This window comes from Muscardinus avellanarius, assembly GCF_963383645.1.
Source record: "Muscardinus avellanarius genome assembly, chromosome: 3".
In the NCBI taxonomy this organism is placed as follows: domain Eukaryota; kingdom Metazoa; phylum Chordata; class Mammalia; order Rodentia; family Gliridae; genus Muscardinus; species Muscardinus avellanarius.
This window is the reverse complement of record NC_137788.1, coordinates 101,548,824-101,568,564: the sequence shown is the minus strand read 5'-3', so window position 1 is coordinate 101,568,564 and position 19,741 is coordinate 101,548,824. Positions and strand designations below refer to the sequence as shown.

Sequence of the window (19,741 nt, the reverse complement as noted above, 5' to 3'; positions counted from 1 at the left end):
TATCCCTACTAAATTTATATGTCAGAACCTAATCATCAACATGATGATGTTAGGAGGTGGCCAGATCACAAGGAAGGGATCCTCGTGAATGGGATTAGTACCCTCATGAAAGGACCCAGAAAGCAGTTTGTCCCTTATGCCCCATGAGGACATAGCAAGAGGATGCTGTTTATAAGCCAGAAAGTGGGTCTTCACTAGACACTAAATCTGCCAGCACCTTGATCATGGATTTCTCAGCCTCTAAATAATCCTAATATATGGTATTTTGTTATAGCAGCCCAAATAAACTAAAACAGAGAAAACTTTATCTTTTATGTAAATATAGGTAATCAGTGGCTGGTATAGAGAACAATGATCAGAAACTAGATCCCTTCTAACTGTTAGCCTGCCAGCTCCAAGTACAGTTTTTACTTTGTGGTCCAAGGTGCTTTTTCTAGCTTTAGCCATCATATTAATACTCCATTTAGCAGAAAGGAGAACAGGCTAGGAGGAGGACTCTTTTCCCCCTATCCAGCCATGCAGCAGGCAAGCATACTTCCCAGAAGCAATATGTACAATTTCAACTAGTGTGTGTGTGTGTGTGTGTGTGTGTGTGTGTGTGTGTGTGTGTGTGTGTGATACTGGGGATGGAACTCAGGGACAATCTACTTCTGAGCTACACCCCCAGCCCTATTTTTTATTCTTAATTTCGAAACAGGGTTTCACTGAGTTGCAAAGGGCCTCACTAAGTAGCTGAGGCTGTCTGTGAACCCCAATCCTCCTGTCTCGGCCTTCCAAATTCTGGAATTACAAGCATACACCATCATGCCCAGCTAATTTCAACTACTTTCTACTTGTCAGACATTTGTCAAATGGCTGCTACTAGCCATAAGAGAGATTAGAAATTGCAATGCTCTTTTTCATTGTAAAAAAGCACAGTACATAATCAGAGGATATTATTACTGTTGAAGAAATCTGGAGCCAGTTGTGGTGGTGCTCACTTGTAATCCCACTATTTGGGGGGCTGAGACAGGAGGATTGCGGTTTGAGGACAACCTCAGCTACTTAGTGAGGCGTGAGGCCTTTTGCAACTCAGTAAGATCCTGTTTCAAAATAAAGAATAAAAAAAGAGGGCTGAGAGTGTCACTCAGAGGTAGAATGCCCGAGTTCCATCCCCAGTACTGCAAAAAAAAAAAAAAAAAAATTGAAATGATTAGCCATCCCTACTAAGAGAGCAAAGTAGGAAAAATACTTTTTAATATACTTACAAAGCCATCCAAATCTTACTTTTTTATTTATGGATATTCCATTGTTATAATTTTAACAGTAGGCTAGTCTTCCTAATCTGGTGATCTAAAACAAATATTATTTTTTGGTTTTGACATATTTTGGGGGGGAGGGAAATGGAGATTGAACCAAAACATTCTACCTCTGACTTATACCCCTAGCTCCTCTTATATATATATTTTGCATCTTTTTTTTTTTTTATATAATGGAACCCAGGGGCATTCTACCTTTGAGCTACACCCCCAGTCCTATTTTTTAGTCTTTTTATTTTTTGAAACAGGGTCTCAACTGAGGCTGAGGCTGTCCACAAGCCATGATCCACCTGTCTCAGCCTGCTGAATGCTGGGATTACCCTGTTGATATTTTATTTTGAAACAAAATATTACTAGGTTGCTAAGGGCCTCAATAAGTTGCTGAGACTAGTCTAGAACCTACAATCTTTCTGACTCAGCCTCCCAAGTACTGGGATTACAGGTATGTATAACCACTACTAGTAGAAAGCAAATATTATTAATGACATGTAATGAGAAAAGTAAAGTTTTCAAAACCAAATAAAAATATTTTTGAGGGGCTCAAAATATAGCTCAGTGGTAGAGCACTTGCCTAGCATGCCTGAGGCCCTGGGTTCAATTCCTGCCACCACATACACACCCACAAAAAATGATATTTTTGAATTATTGCTCTAATTTTGTATAAGTAATAATGATATATCTTTTTTTGTGTGTGTGTGTGGGGGGGGGGGTCTGGGGATGGAATTAGGGGCATTTGACCTCCGAGCTATACACTTTGCCCTATTTTTTTTTTTTTTTTTTTTTTTTTTTTTTTTTTGCAGGTCTGGGGATGAAACCCAGGAGCATTTGACCTCTGAGCTACACCCCCTGCCCAATTTTTTATTCTTTACTTTGAGACAGGGTCTCACTAAGTTGTGGAGGGCCTCACTGAGTAGCTAAGGCTGTCCGCGAACTGCGATCCTTCAATCTCAGCCTCCCAAATGCTGGGATTACAAGTGTGTGCCACCACGCCCGGCTATTTTTTATTCTTTATTTTGAAACAGGGCCTCACTAGGTTGCGGAGGGCTTCACTAATTAGCTAAGGCTATCCGCGAACCATCATCCTCCTGTCTCAGCCTCCCGAATGCTGAGATTGCAAGCATGCATCACCACACCTGGCTATAATATCTTATTTGTGTAATAAACCCAATCACTAGAGTTATGTTAGATTAGTAGAAAAATATTTCCTGAGTTCAGTTGATGGCACTTTTTAGACATGGTCAGGCAAAGTCTCTAAGGAATAATGATAATTTTCTTTCCTGTCTCTTTTCTTTCATAAAATGATTATAAAACTCTTAAGAATGAGACTTAAAAATGGATATGATATAGATGTTTCCCTAAAGCTCAGAGTTTAGTATATAGATAATGATAATAATATTACATTCTATTGTTAGACTGAGTAAGCCAAAAACAAAAAACCAAAAAAAAAAAAAAAATTGTGGAGGCTGCTCTCAAACTTACAGTTCTCCTGTCTCAGCTTCTCAAGTACTGGGAGCGGGGTGTGGTGGTGCATGCTTGTAATTCCCGCACTTGAGAGGCTGAGACAGGAGGATCACACGGGTTTAAAGCCAGCCTCAGCTGCTTAGTGAGGCTCTCAGCAATGTAGTAAGACCCTATTTCCAAATAAAATATAAAAATAGGCCTGGGAGTAGAAAGCCCCTGGGTTCTACACCCAGTACCCCCCCACACACACACACACACAAATAATAATAATGGGATTACAGGCATGGGCCACCATGCCTGGCTTTGTTTCAGTTTGTATCTCTTTTATTTTCCTTTCCTTCTCCAAACAATTGACCCCTAAATTGCATTGATTTGCCCTAAAAAATTATCTTGATCCATCATACCTTCTTTTATTTTAACATTCATTATGCCTTCTTTAGGCCTTTGACATACTTCTAGTATAGCTTCTTCCCTTATTAGTTTAAAACAAATAAAAGTTCTTAGCCAGTCATGGTGGCACACACTTGTAATCCCAGTACTCGGAAGGATGAGACAGGAGGATCACAGGTTCGCGGCCAGTCAGGTACTTAGTAAGGTCCTCCACAACTTAGTGAGACCCTGTTTCAAAATAAAGAATAAAAAATAGAGCCGGGCATGGTGGAGCACGCTTGTAATCCGAGCATTTCAGAGGCTGAGATAGGAGGATCGTGGTTTGAAGACAGCCTCAACTACTACTTAGTGAGGCCCTTTGCAACTCAGTGAGAACCTGTTTCAAAAAATAAAGAATAAGCCGAGCATGGTGGCGCACGCTTGTAATCCCAGCATTTGGGAGGCTGAGACCGGAGGATCGCGGTTTGCAGACAGGTACTTAGTGAGGCCCTCTGCAACTCAGTGAGACCCTGTTTCAAAATAAAGAATAAAAAATTGGGCAGGGGGTGTAGCTTGGAGGTCAAATGCCTCTGGGTTCCATCCCCAGACCTGAAAAAAAAAAAAAGAAAAAGAATAAAAAATAGGGCTGAGGGTGTAGCTCGAAGGTAGAATGCCCCTGGGTTCCATCCCCAGTAATGCAAAAAAAGAAAGAATAAAAAATAGGGCTAAGGGCCGGGCATGGTGGCACATGCTTGTAATCCCTGCGCTTGGGAGGCGGAGACAGGAGGATCACACAGGTTCAAAGCCAGCCTTGCCGGCTTAATAGACCCTGTTTCCAAAAATAAAAATATGTCTGGGAGTGTAGCCCAGAGGTAGAAGGGTTTCCTGGAACCCCAGCACCACCAAAAAAAAAAAAATAGGGCTAAGGGTCTACCCAGTGGTAGAATGCCCCTGGGTTTAATCCCTTGTACTGCCAATAAATGAATAAATAGATAAATAAATAAATAAATAAATAAATAAATAAATAAATAAATGTTCTAGGCCGACCATGGTGGCACACACTTGTAATTTCAGCTTTCAGATGGGTGAGACTGGAGGATCGTGGTTCGCAGACAGCTTCAGCTACTTAGTAAGACCCTTCACAACTCAGACCCTCTAGCCAGGCATGGTGGCGCATGCTTGTAATCCCCGCGCTTGGGAGGCAGAGATAGGAGGATCGAGCAGGTTCGAAGCCAGCCATGCTGGCTTAGAGACCCTGTTTCCAAAAAAAAGAAAGGTCTGTGAGTGTAGCCTGGAGGTAGAGTTTTTAGGAACCCCAATACCACACACACATAAGAAAAAAGGTAAAATATAGGATTGGGGGTGTAGCTCGGAGGTAGAATGCACCTGGGTTCCATCCCTAGTTCCACAAAAAAGAAAAAAAATGGTTCTTAAACTTTTTGGACTTGAGAATTCCTTGCACAAATTATTAAAAATCACAATTAGTCTTTATTTAATATGAATTGTATTCATCTTTTTTTTTTTTTTTTTTTTTAGGTACTGGGGATAGAACCCAGGGGCATTCTACCTCCAAGCTATACCCCCAGCCCTATATTTTATTCTTTATTTTGAAACAGGTCTTACTGAGTTACAAAGGTCCTCAGTAAGTAGTAGCTGAGGCTGTCTTCAAACAGTGATCCTCCTGTCTCAGCCTCCTAAATGCTGGGATTACAAGCATGTGCCACCATGCCCAGCTGTATTCATCATTATTATACTATAAATTAAGCAGAATTTTTAAAAATGACAAAACCGTTACATGTTAACATATTGCTATAGACTATGTGTCCCCCCCACATTCATGTGTTGGAACTCCAACCTTCAATGTAATTGTATTTGGAGGTAGGACTTTTAGGACGTAATTAAATTTAAATGAGGGTTTTTTTTTTTTTTTGTGTGTGTGTGTGTGTGTGTGTGTGTATGTGTGGTACTAGGGATGGAACCCAGGGGCCTTCTACCTCCGGGTTACAGTCCCAGACCTATTTTATATTTTATTTGGAAACAGGGTCTCTTAAGCCAGCGTGGCTGGATTCAAACCTGCGCGTTCAGCTGGGCGTGGTGGCGCACGCTTGTAATCCCTGCGCTTGGGAGGCTGAGACAGGAGGATCACGCAGGTTCGAAGCCAGTCTCAGCTACTTAGTGAGGCTCTTAGCAACTTAATGAGACCTTGTTTCCAAACAAAATATAAAATGGGTCTGGGAGTATAGCCCGGAGGTAGAAAGCCTCTGGGTTCCACCCCCAGTACCACACACACAAAAAAAAAACCTGTCTCAGCCTCCCAAGTGTGGGGGATTATAAGTGTGCGTCACCACACCCAGCGTTGAATGAGTTTTTTTTTTTTTTTTTTTTTTTTGGTGGTACTGGGGTTCCTGGAAGCCCTGCTACCTCTGGGCTACACTCCCAGACCTATTTTTACATTTTTATATGGAAACAGGGTCTCTTAAGCCAGTGCGCCACCACACCCGGCTGAATGAGTTTTTTAAGAGTGAGGTTTTAAACTAGGCGTGGTTGTGCAGGCTTGTAATCCCCGCTCTTGGGAGGCTGAGACAGGAGGATTGCACAGGTTCTAAACCAGCCTCAGCTACTAAGTGAGGCTCTCAGCAACTTAGTGAGACCCTGTTTCCAAATAAAGTATAAAATAGGTCTGGGAGTATAGCCTGGAGGTAGAAAAGCCCCTGGCACCCTCAGTAACATACACACACACAAAAATAGAGTGGGGTTTTATTTTATTTATTTATTTATTTATTTATTTATTTATTTATTTATTTATTTGGTGGTACTGGGGTTCCTGGAAGCTCTTCTGCCTCCGAGCTACACTCCCAGACCTATTTTATCCTTTTTTTTTAAATTTTTGGAAACAGGCTCTCCTAAGCCAGTGCGGCTGGCTTCAAACCTGCGCAATCCTCCTGTCTCTGCCTCCCAAGCGCGGGGATTACAAGTGTGCGCCACCATGCCCGGCTTAGAGTGGGGTTTTAATCTGAAAGGATTGGTGGCCTCAAAGAGGGTGATATTCTTTCTACCATACAAGGATACAGCAAGCCTATATTATAAGCCAGGAAAAAAATCTTTACCAGACCATACTAGCATCCTGCTCTTGAACTGGCACCCTAATCTTGAATTTCCAACCTTCAAATTTTGAGAAAATACTTTTTTTTTTTTTTTTTTTTGGTGGCACTGGAGTTCCTGGAAACCCTTCTACCTCCAGGCTACGCTCCCAGACCTATTTTATACTTTTTTATTTGGAAACAGGGTCTCTTAAGCCAGCGTGTCTGGATTCAAACCTGCACGATCCTCCTGTCTCCGCCTCCCAAGCGCAGGGATTACAAGCATGCGCCACCATGCCCGGCGAGAAAATTTTGTTTAAATCACCCAGGCATGGTGATGCACACTTTAATCCTAGCGCTTGGGAGGCTGAGACAGGAAGATTGCACATGTTCGAGGCCAGCCTTGTTTTGTTTTGTGGTACTGGAGATTGAACCCTGGCAAATTCTACCTCTGAGCTAAACCCCCAGTCCTATTTTATTTTTTCTATTTTTGAAACATCTCACTAAGTTGCAGAGGGCCTCACTAAGTTGCTGAGTGAGTCAGGCCTTGACTCTGATCCTTCTGTCTCAGCCTCCCACACACTGAGACTTTAGGCATACACCACTACACCAGGTTGTATCTTGTATTTTGAATGAATCTTTTTTCATAATTTTATAATATCACATTGGTTATTTGGAAAGTACTTATTGACTGGCTGAGTTGTACTTTTTTTTTTTTTTGGTGGTACTAGGTGTGGAACTCAGAGGCTTTCTACCTCTGGGCTATACTCCCAGACCTATTTTATATTTTATTTGGAAACAGGGTCTCACTAAGTTGCTGAGAGCCTCACTAAGTAGCTGAGGCTGGCTTCGAACCTGTGCAATCCTCCAGTCTCAGCCTCCCAAGCGCGGGGATTACAAGCGTGTGCCACCACGCCCTGCTGAGTTGTACATTTTTAATGCCTAATATAATTTAGTTCTATTTTATGATATAAGAAAAATTACATTCGTTAGTATCACACCACCAAATTGCACAAAGAAAGTCTTTAAGTACATAAAATTACCAACCTTATAGTAGCAGATACAGTTTTTTTTTTCCAGATTTTAAACTTACTTGAAAGCTAAAACTTTATCATTGACAGCAAATACTGTTAGTTTTATTCACTGAGGTTGATAGATTCACTTTTTTGGTTTTAAGAAAATGTCTTCCAGAAGCTGGGCATGGTGTGCACACTTGTAATCCCAGTAGTTGGGAGGCTGAGACAGGAAGATGCAGGTTCATGGCCACCTCAGCAATTTAGTAAGGCCCTCTGAGGCAACTTAGTGAGACACTGTTTCAAAAATAAAGAATAAAAAATAGGGTTAGGCAGGGCGTGGCACATGCTTGTAAACCCCATGCTTGGGAGGGGGAGACAGGAGGATCACGCAGGTTTGAAGCCAGCCTCGCTGGCTTAAGAGACCCTGTTTCCAAATAAAAAAGTATAAAAATAGGTCTGGGAGTGTAGCCTGGAGATAGAAGGGTTCCATTCCCAGTATCACCAAAACAATAAATAAATAAAGGAAGCTTTAGAAGGAAGATGACATTTGAACTGACATTGAAACACTAAAAAATTAGGCAAGGCACTGGTCCACACCTGTAATCCCAGTACTTGGGAGGCTGAAACAGGAGTATCACAGGTAGGAGGCCCTCAGCAACTTAGCAGGACCCTGTTTCAAAATAAAAACAAGCCGCCGAGCCTGGTGGCACAAGCTTGTAATCCCAGCATTTGGGAGGTGGAGACTGGATGGCGGTTCTACCTCTGGATATACCTCCAGATCTTTTTTAAATTTTTTGTTTAGAAACAGGGTCTTGTTAGGTTGCAGAGAGTCTCATACATTGTTGAGGCTGTCCTCAAACCTGCAATCTTTCTGCTTAGACTCCCAAGTCCTGGGATTACAGGCATTTGCCAGCATTCCTGGTTTATTTATTTATGTATTTTGGTGCTGGGGATTGAACCCAGGTGCATTCTCACCTCCATGACACACTCTCAGCCCTATTTTATTTATTTATTTCTTTGTTTGTTTATTCATTTATTTTTGCAGTACTGGGGATGGAACCCAAGGGTATTCTACCTTCAAGCTGCATCCCCCCAGTCCTATTTTTTAGTCTTTTTTATTTTTTTTTCACACAGTAAAATGGTTTTATTTTGTGGTACAGTATCAAGTGGGTGAGTTTTTTGGGATTTTTCATATAGTCCACGATATATGCAGATATACTTTCAAACATATGACGTTTGGGAGTAGCTGCAACATTTAACCATTCTAGATTTTTTTATTATTTAATTTCAGGATAATTTTCCTTTCTTATCCAACCCCACATTAATACATCTTAATACCACAATTCACATTTTATTTTTTAAAATTTTAAATCTTTAATTTTTTTATTTTTATGTGGAACATATTAAAAATGGCATACATTCAGAATGTGCTTGGTGCCCTCTCCCCACCCCCATTTCTCTTTCTCCACTTCCCAACAATGAGTGTCCAGGTTAACCATGTTATATTCATACTTTTACACATATTTAGATGTAGCTCCTTCATTAATCAACCTCAGCCTTCTTCTTCTCCTGTCCTTCCATTCTAGCTTTGCTGAGGTTTCCCTCCATTATCTGGAGTCCCTCTGTTATTCCTAATACTCCCTAGTTTGGGCATATTAGAGAAAACATATGTCCCTTTGCTTTCTGTTATGTGCCTGGCTGATCTCACTTAACATAATGTTCTCCAGGTCTTTCCATCTTTTTGCGAATGACAGATTTTCTTCTTTATAGCTAAGTAGAATTCCATTTTGTGTAACCAGAATCTACCACAGTGATCAGACATACAGATATTATACGGGTCCAGCCCTAAACTCATAAATTAGTTTTTTTAATTTTTTGAAACAGGGACTCACTGAGTTGTGAAGGGCCTCACTAAATAGCTGAGGCTGTCCATGAACTGTGATCCTGTCTCCATCTCTGAAATGCTGGGATTACAAGCATGTGCCACCAGGCTCGGCGGCTTGTTTTTCATTTTGAAACAGGGTCCTTCTAAGTTGCTGAGGGCCTCTTACCTGTGATACTCCTGTTTCAGCCTCCCAAGTACTGGGATTACAGGTGTGGACCAGTGCCTTGCCTACTAATTTTTTATGGTGTTTCAATGTCAGTTCAAATGTCATTTTCCTTCTAAAGCTTCTTTTAATTTCCTCAGAGAAGAAAATTGTTCTTTTTTTTCTTTTTAATAAAATAGATCTCTACTATAATACTTGTCACACACTTTAGTTCATTTTTTACATGATTGACTTTTATAGTGTATGATTAATTCATTTAAACAAGCTCCAGATGCTGTGGTGGGCTCTAGGAATATAAAAGTGAATAAAGTTTTAAGAGATCATATTTGAGAGGGGAAACTGAACAAACACATTGTAAGTGCTGTAATTGAATTATGAGCCAAATGCTGTAGAGACAGAAGTAAAAGAATAACTAGATTTAATTCTGTTTTTTGAGAGCAGGGGTGATTCATGCTTTATTCATCAGTGTATTGTCTGTGGCTTGCACTGTGCTTAGCCTACAGTGTGTAGATGATATATGTTGGTTAATTGAAGATCTAACTGCATTTGACTAAACACTTTTTTTCTCACTTTTCCCCATGTTTTTCAGAATGCAAGGTATGGAGAAACCCTCTAAACCTTTTCAGAGGAGCAGAATATAGGAGGTATTATATTTTGCTTTCAGTATAAATAGGTATTGGTCTTAGAGTAAAAGTATTGTAACAACATTTGTTTTTAGAAATATATCACAGCCTCGCCTAGTTGGAGATGCTGATATATAAAATAAGGTAAAATGATTAGCTCAAGGCAGCATCTTGATTATACATGAGAATTGTTGCTTCAAATCATGTTTGTGTTTGTGATATATAGTAAGTATATGTAAACGTCCTGGTTTACGTTAGAAAGACTTTTTCAAGAAACCCATGAGGTTATAAGGAAACTACAGGGGTCACTGTATTCTTATACAAGTTGTTCAATTTCAAGATTTAAGGATTCATTAGAAAAATCCTGAATATGGCCAGGCGTGGTGGTGCATGCTTGTAATCCCCGCGCTTGGGAGGCGGAGACAGGAGGATCGCACATGTTCGAAGCGAACCTCGCTGGCTTAAAAGACTCTGTTTCCAAATAAAAATATAAAAATGGGTATGGGAGTGTAGCCCAGAAGTAGAAGGGTTTCCAGGAATCCTAGTACCACCAAAAAACAAAAAAAAAAAAGAAAGAAAAAACCTGAATGTGAATATGAAGTTTATATGTACAACAAATAGTACAGGGTGAGTGTGTGTGTGTGTGTGTGTGTGTGTGTGTGTGTGTGTGTGTGTTTTACTGGGGATTGAACTCAGGGTACCTCCAAGTTACAGCCCTATACTGATCTATATTTTTTATTTTGAAACAGGGTTTTGCTAAGTTACTACAGCTGGTCTCAAACCTAAGATCCTCCTGTCTCAGTCTCCCAAGTACTGAGATTTATAAGCGTATGCCCAACTTAGAGGTTTTTTTGTTTTTGTTTTTGTTTGTGTGTGTGTGTGGGTCTGGGGATGGAACCCAGGCGCATTTGACCTCTGAGCTACACCCCCTGCCCTATTTTTTATTCTTTATTTTGAAACCGGGTCTCACTGAGTTGCAGAGGGCCTCACTAAGTAGCTGAGGCTGTCCGTGAACCACAGTCCTCTGGTCTCAGCCTCCCAAATACTGGGATCACAAGCGTGTGCTACCATGCCCAGCTAAACTTAGAGTGTTTTTATATTGATTTTATATTGTCATTTCCTCTCTACATTATTATGTCCATTTCTTTTCCAGATTTTTACTGTAGATGAGAAAACATCTTTTGAAAATTACAACCAAAGATATTTGACTTTCACTTTTATTTTGAGGAGGACTGTGTTTTACCTGGAGATAGACTGGACCATGTTATTTAATCCTTTGGATAACTTTACTCTATATGGGCACTGTGTAAAATGATGGAGATACAAAGATAATTAAGCAATAATTCCTGCACATAGGATTTAGTAGTATACAAAAGTGGCATACTGGGAAATGAAAATTTTTGAGAGATGGCATTAACCTATATTAAGAAATTCTTCAAGAAACAGGTCCTTGAACGTCTTTCTTGTGTATATTAAAAGGTACGTCAGGAGGCTGAGACGGGAGGATCGTGTTAGTGGCCAGCCTCTAACACTACTTAGTGAGGTCCTTTGAAACTCAGTGAGAGCCTGTTTCAAAATAAAGAATAAGAAAAAAAAATAATAAAACTGGGGGTATAGCTCAGAGTTAGAATGCCCTTGGGATCCGTACCCAGTATAGCAAAAAAAAAAAAAAAAATTAGAGCTTGGCGTGGTGGTACACACTGTAATTCTAGTACTTGGAAAGCTGAAACAGGAGGATTGCCGGTTCACAGCTAGCCTCAACAACTTAGTGAGGACCTCTGCAACTTAGTGACTCCTTGTATAAAAATAAAAAATAAAATAGGGCTAGGGTGTAGCTCAGAGGTAAATTCCCCTGAGCTCAAACACCAATAACTAACACACACACACACACGCACACATACAAACACAGACACACAACAGTTATTGAGTGTATTCCTTATTGTATTACCTAGTATCTACTTCATGAAGGCACAAAAGGGAAATTTCTTAGTACCAGAAATATTTATACTTCTTTGGATAATTTTTCTTTAACAAAAAAAAGTCTAAGTTGGTTGATAACCATTGTGTGGTTCTAGAGAGCTTAAAGCCATAGTGTATATATTTTTTGTTATATATTTCATATACCAACTTCATTCCATGCTTCATCTTTGTCCCTATCCTTTACTGAATCTTTTTTATTTCTAATTTAGGCTATTGATAATTGTAGACTGTACAATGTATGTTGTATAATATATAAAGAATATATATGTTCTGGGGGAAGGGTAGTGGGGATTGAGCCCAGAGGTACTCTACCACTGAGCTACACATTCTTTTTTGTAGTTAATATATTTTTGGAACTCATATAATGTCTATTAGGCAGGCATGGTGGTTGCAGACCTGTAATCCCAGTACTTGGGAAGCTAAGACAGAAAGATTGCATGTTTGAGGTTAGCCTCAGCAAATTAGTGAAACTATTTCAAAAATGAAAAGGGTTGGGGCAGTGTAGCTCAGAGGTAGAACACCCCAGGTTCCATCCTCAATAACACACAAGGTTCCATCCTCAATAACACACACACACACACACACACATACACACACACACACACGACTGTTGTAGCAGACAGATGTTGTCTCATGTCTAATTTAAATATTTTCTTGTGTTTTGGTAAAGATACACTTGGGTGACTGGTAGAGAGCCACTTACTTACTACGACATGAACTTGTCAGCACAAGACCATCAGACCTTTTTCACCTGTGATACAGACTTTTTACGTCCTTCAGACACAGGTATGTATCATGTCTGTTGATGGCATAAACAGTGATCATGAAAATAATTTTTAAAGTTTTTAAGAGTTATACAGAGTTACGTGACTTGGAGTTATTTACAATCTTGATAAGAAACTCATTTAAATTAAAATGAATTATTATAAACTAGTTGGTACACTATATTTTTTTCTTATAAGAGTTTAAAATATTATTTGCTTCTTTATTACTTAAAACATCTTTCAGATCAAATACAGCAGAAAATAATATACCTGTTTTGGTCTGGGAAATGAAAATGTGTAATTACAAAAGACCAGGACAAAGTGTAAACATTGTGGACTAGTATGTAGAAAAGCGTGGGATATATTCTTTTCTAATCCTAAATTAAAGATGCATATAAAGCGGTATGTCATGGAAATGTCTATGTATAATTCTCTCTTAAGTTTTTCTCTGTAGAAGTGTGTTGAGGGCTGGAGATGTAGAGTTCTTGCCCAGCATGTACGAAACCCTGGGATTGATCCCCACTACCACAAATAAGAAAAAGAAAAAATATTGAGACTTTTGTGTGTGTGTGTGGTACTGGGGATGGAACCCAGGGGTATTCTACCTCTGAGCTATACCCCTAGCCCTATTTTTTTATTCTTTATTTTGAAACAGGATCTCACTGAAGTAGCTGAGACTCTGTGAACCTATAATCTTCCTGTCTCATCCTCCTTGTGATCTTTGTAACTGGCATCACAAGCATGCACCACCACGCCCAGCTACTTTTTAATCTTTTTATATAAAAATTAACATAACATTCTTTTTTTTTTTTTTTTTTTTTTTTTTTTGGTGGTGGTGGTACTGGGGTTCCTGGAAGCCCTTCTACCTCCAGGCTACACTCCCAGACCTATTTTATATATTTTTTTTATTTGGAAACAGGGTCTCTTAAGCCAGCGAGGCTGGCTCTGAACCAGCGCGATCCTCCTGCCTCCGCCTCCCAAGCATGGGGATTACAAGCGTGTGCCACCACGCCTGGCTAAAGTAACATTCTTTAAGAAGGCTTCTCTGGAATTTCCTGTCAAATATTTTCTTCTGTCATTCTACAGTATTTTGTTCAAACATCTATGAAGTAATTTTAGTTAATTTACTCAACACAGCATTTACTAATGTTATCACATTATTTTTATGTTTTTCCTCCTTAATACAATATGAAACTTTGAAGATAAAGGATCTTATTTTCATATTTGAATTTTTGTTATCTAACCCACTACCTGGCATATTAAAATATTATTTACTCCTTGGTAAAAGAATGAATGCGTGAATGAATGAATGACAGAGATATCACAGATGTCTTACTAGCTAACACTTGTGTATCACGTATGCCAGAAACTGTTCTAAATAATCTGTAGAAATGTATGAATGTGATCTTCCTGATTACTTTATGAGATAGGTACTGGTGTCAACCCCATTTAAAAAAAAAAAATAATAACTAAATCCAAGGAAGATCAAGGAACATGCTGAGTCATACAGCTAGTACATAAGGCTGGGTTTCAAACTCAAATCTGGCTTTGATCTACTATAAAACTTCTGTTTCTACCTACCAGTGATGGATAGTCTGAAAAAGCTAGTTTTTAGCATTGGAGTGAGGTCATTGTGGTATCTTTGCTGGATTAAATATGTTAAAGGCAGATTGTAGGAGTGAATCCAAGGATCTTTGGTATAGTTATATAAGATGATTTAATTGCAGACAGAAGTGAAAAAAAGAATTATATTTGTATGCTTATTTATATTAATAGCTAAAGTATTACCTATTAATATTAAGGATTTGAGGAGACTCTAGAAATTAGGCTTTGCCTTACTCTCATTGTCAGAATTACAAACATCAGCAGACTTTTTTTGGTACTAGGGATGGAACCCAGTGGTATACCTTGGAGATTCACCCTCAGCCCTGTTCTGTTTTTATTTTTTCTAATTTTGAAACAGGATCTCACTAAGTTGTTGAGGATTTCACTAAGTTGCTGAGGCTGGCCTTGAACCTGTGATCCTCCTGCTCAACCTCCCAAGTACTGTAATTATAGGTGTGCACCACAGCACCTGGCTTCAACAGACTTTTTTTTCTTGTTGTTCTTGGGTATTAAACCCATAGCCATGCCACCTTTGAGCTATACCCCCAGCCCTATTTTATTTTATCTTCAAAGTTTCATGTTATATTAAGGAGGACAAAGATGAAAACAATGAATAACATGAGACACTCAAACAGGTTATATATGGAGGACATATTCCAAAGTTTGAAGAGCCAAAGATAAAACTATGACTTTGTGCCAGGTGTGGTGGCGCACGCTTGTAATCCTCGCACTTGGGAGGCGGAGACAGGAGGATCATGCAGGTTCTAAGGCAGCTGCTCTGGTTTAGGAGACCCTGTTTCCAAATAAAAAAGTATAATAGGTCTGGGAGTATAGCCTGGAGGTAGAAGGGCTTCCAGGAACCCCAGTGCCACCAAAACAAAAAAACAAAAAAAACTATGATTTGTGTGGGGAGGTGTTGTGTGTGTGTGTTACTGGGGATTGAACCCAGGAGGATTTTGCCTCTGAGCTACATTCCCAGCGTGATTTTACTCTTTGTTTTGAAGCAGGGTCTCACTAAATTGCAGAGGACCTCACTAAGTAGCTGAGATTGGCCGCAGACATGAGATTATCCTCCTGTCTCAGCCTCCCAAGTACTGGGATTATAAACCAGCACCAGCATGTCCACTGGCACCATTGCTTTTAACCAGTGGTGAAGGCACAGGAGAATCACAGGTTCACAGCCGGCCTCAGCTACTTAGTGAGACCTTCTACAATTTAGTGAGACCCTACTTCAAAATAAAGAATAAAAAATAGGGTTGGGGACATTATTTAATAGCAGTTTGGGAGAGATGCTAATGGAACTAATAAAAAACAACTGTTAGAGCTCCCAACCTACTCCTGAATTCAGAACTTCCAGGTATCAGTATACTCACTATATTGCTGAGGCTGTTCTTGAACCTACAGTCCTCCTATCTCAGCCTCCTATGTACTGGAATTACAGGTGTGCACCATCCCATCACACCTGACTGTGATTGTTTCAGTGTAGTAAATTAGCAAAAATTGATAATACAGCTTGAGTATCCCTTATTTGAAATGCTTAGGATCAGAAATGTTAAGGGATTTTTGTTTTGTTTTTTTTTTTTGGATTTTTGAATATTTGCATATATATAAGCCATCTTGCAAATAGGACCCAAATCTAAACACAAAATCCATTTATGTTTTATATACACCTCATACCCATAGCTTGAAAATAACTTGGTATAATATTTTTAGCATGCCTGTGTTTTGACTGCAACTGATCACATGAGGCCAGGTGTGGAATTTCCCACTTGTAGTTTCATGTTTTGGGCTTGGGGTTCAGGGTTAGAGAAGCCCAACCTATACATATGGATAAGGGAGTTAGGAAACAGTCAATCTCCTACTCCTCCTGAGAGTATAAGTTTATTCAATTTTATTAAGAAGAGTTTGGGAGAAATGTATCCAAAACTTTAAAAGATGCATGGATTTTAACCAACTCTTATTTCTACAAAGGAAATAGTTGATCAGGTATGCAAAAAGACACTTAAAGATTGTTATCACGATGTTTTTATATTTGCAAAGCATTGGGTATAACTTAATTGTCCATCAAAAGGGGATTCGTTAAATAGTTTATGATATATGCTTATATACTAGAATATTAAATAACCATTTAAAATATTGGTAAAGACTCAGCACTAAAATTTGACTTGTAAATATCATATAGAAGAGAGTTTCGTCATTAAAAATAGGTGCATGCTTGTAATCCCAGCATTTGGGAGGATGAGACAGGAGGATCATGGTTCTCCACCAGCCTCAGCTACTTAGGCCCTTTGCAGTTCAGTAAGACCCTGTTTCAAAATAAAGAATAAAAAATAGGACTGCAGATGTAGCTCAGAGGTAGAATGCTCCTAGGTTCCATTCCCAGTACCTCCCCCCCAAAAAATAGCAAGTCTAGTAGTATACTTTTTTCTTTTGTCATGGTGGGGATTGAACACAGGCATGTTCTACCTCTGAGCTACACCCCCCAGCCCTATTTTTTTTTAAACATTTATATTTATACTTTTTTTTTTCAGTACTGGGTATTGAGTCCAGGGATCTACCTCCAACCTGCACACCCAGCCCTATTTTTTTTTTTTCTTCTGTATTTTGAAACAGGGTTCTCACTAAGTTGCAGAGGGCTTCATTAAGTAGCTGAGGCTGGCCACGAACCTCCTGTCTCAGCCTCTCAAGTACTGGGAGTACAAGCATGTGCCACCATGCCCAACACTCCTGTTTTATTTTTTTATTTGGAAGCAAAGTCTTGATAAATTGCTGAGAGCCTCTCTAAGCTGCTGAGGCTGGTCTTGAACCTAGGAGACTCCTGTCTCAGCCTCTAGGAATACAGGTGTGTGTTCCCACACCCTGTTTATGCTCTGTTTTTATGTAATATTTTAGTGTTTCAGCAGAACAATGTTCTTTACCTGGTCATTATCAGAAAGGTGCTGACTTGCATCAGTTTGTCAAGTTCAGGAAGCATTAGCTGTCAGCTAGCTGATGACATGTTTGATATGAAAAAGTATTTTTGTTACACAAGAGAAATATATTGTATCCTTCTGAAAGCCAAGACTAATATTTTGTTTCCAAAAGAAAATTCAAACATTTTCCACATTATTCTTTCTGGACAGTTGTGAGTTTTGTTCCAAAATCAACACTCATAGGTTCTCTGTTTTTCTTATCAAACTTAAAATAGGCCAGATAATTTCATGAACTTACTTTGCTTATTTGTTTAATTTTTAAGAAATGTTATTTAGTGTCATATCATGTTGATAGCAAAACTGATATTATTCCAGAGAATCCTAACTTGTTCTTTTGTTGAATCCTGGTAAAGGTGACATTTTCCAGAGGTATATTTGAAATTTATTCATTCTTCCCTGCTACTTTTCATGTAAAATGCAAATCTACTCATTCTTCCTAGAGTGAATCATTGATTAGACAAAGATTTTGTTTTAAAGTTTGTGTATATTTTTAGCAGTTCCATGGAATTTTTCAGAATGATAAAAATAGAACTGGAATATCTTATATTAATATTTTATATGATATCATTTAAACTGTTTTAACATGTATTTAGATATATAAGTGCTTCTGTATAATAATAATGTAATTAACTTAGTTAAGTACTGTATATGTTGTTATTCAAATAAGTCAAAGAAATAATATTTTTATTATATTTAAAGCTTCCAAATTTAATATCAATTTCTCATAAGATGAATGTGAGTGAGAAAACCAACTTATTTCGTGTGTTTAAGAACATGCTATTTAAAGTTTATGCCTCATTCTTCATACATTTTGTAGAAGATTATGTTTATCATCTCATCTGCTTTTTGAAATATTTTTCCTACAGTTATGCAGAAGGCATGGAGGGAAAGAAATCCTCCAGCTCGAATCAAAGCAGCCTATCAAGCTTTAGAATTAAACAATGAGTAAGTTTGAATTATATGGAAAATATATTTGTTTTAAAGGAATCTCAGGCAAATTGTTTTATATTTCCTTTTGTCTGTCTCTAGGACACTTGGAGTCATTAGCAGTGTCCCCTCTTCCTTTCTGTATATTAGAGATAAAATTTGCAATGTTCATTGATTTCTGTATTTTGCCTCTGGAACTGTAAATTTATATATGCCTTTGAATAGAAATTATATTAGAAATTCTGTACATGAAGAATACCAACAAAGAATGGTGATAATACTGAATAGTTAAAAGGGTACTAAAATATTAATGCCACTGTTTTAATTGTGTTTTTCATTTAAATCATTTGTTTAAAGCATTTGTTCAGTACTTAGAACTTTAGTTGCTAATGGACTTGGAGGCATATGAGGATTCAAAATAAGTAAAACATAACTGGGTAGGGTGTCACATTGCTGTAATCCAGTACTTGGGAGAATGAGCCAGGACAATTGCAGTTTTGAGGCCAGCCTCAGCAACTTAAGGAGACCCTCAACAATCTAGCGAGACCCTGTTTCAAATTTAAAAAATTTTAAAGGCTGGGGTGTAGCTCAGAAATACAATGACTCTGGATTCAATCCCTAGTACCTAAATAAATAAATAAATAAATAAATAAATAAATGTCAACCTAAGTTTTTTTTTTATGACAGTTCTTGTTTTTATAGGCCTCTGTATCAACTTTCTATTTTGAGAAGACAAAAAGGCAAAATCTAGGTCAACTTAATATTTGACTAGGAGAGATAAAAAAATATTAATCTAGCTGGGGGTGGTGACACACGCTTGTCATCTCAGCATTTGGGAGGCTGAGACCAGAGGATCTCAGTTCATGGACAGCTTCAGCTACTTAGCGAGGCCCTTCGCAACTCAGTGAGACCTTGTTTCAGAAAAATAACAAGACTAAGCAATAGAGCTGGGAGTGAAGCTCAGAGGTACAATGCCCCTGGCTTCCATCCCCAGTACCACAAACAAATAAATAAATATTAATATAATACATGCTGTATAAATGCCAAAAATAAAAATATAGTCCCAGTTGTAATCACTCAAGGAATGATTCCTGAATAATGTAAATTTAGGTTTTTCCTCTGAAACCCTCCCACTAGATATATTATCCTTACTAAGAAGACCTTTCCGAGGTGGAGCAAAAATGTGGCTGACTAGCACTCCAAAATCAGTAAGTAACAATATCCATCATGATCAAAATAGTAAAAAGTTAACCAGGTGCAGTGGTGCACACCTGTAAGTCCAGTTACTTGAGAGGCTGAGCCAGAGGATCAAAAGTATGAGGGTCAGCCTCAGCAACTTAATGAGAACCTGTTTCAAAATAAAACAAAAAAGGACTTGGATATGGCTCAGTGGTAGAGTGATCCTGGGTTCAATCCCTATTGCCAGAAAAATTAATAAACAAATAAATTTACAGTAACCTAGTGAATGCGTAATCAGGGAAGGATGTCTAAGTTTTTATGAGGGAATTTTGCCCACCCCCTCACCCCGGACAGACAGACGGACGCACACATGCACACACTCACACCCACACACTCCCTAGCTCAATGGCAGCCTTGAA

The 19,741-nt window shown here is 38.7% G+C and overlaps 1 protein-coding gene across 1 annotated transcript in view; it reads left to right on the top strand.

The window, feature by feature from the left end:
- ST7L (suppression of tumorigenicity 7 like) overlaps positions 1-19,741 on the top strand; it is a gene marked incomplete at both ends in the record, with an annotated part of 92,218 nt that overhangs the window by 8,570 nt on the left and 63,907 nt on the right. Inside the window, 3 exons of the mRNA XM_080692577.1 lie at positions 9,862-9,916; positions 12,546-12,661; positions 18,083-18,161. Coding sequence (XP_080548703.1) covers positions 9,862-9,916; positions 12,546-12,661; positions 18,083-18,161 — 250 coding nt within the window. The remainder of the gene's footprint in view (positions 1-9,861; positions 9,917-12,545; positions 12,662-18,082; positions 18,162-19,741) is intronic.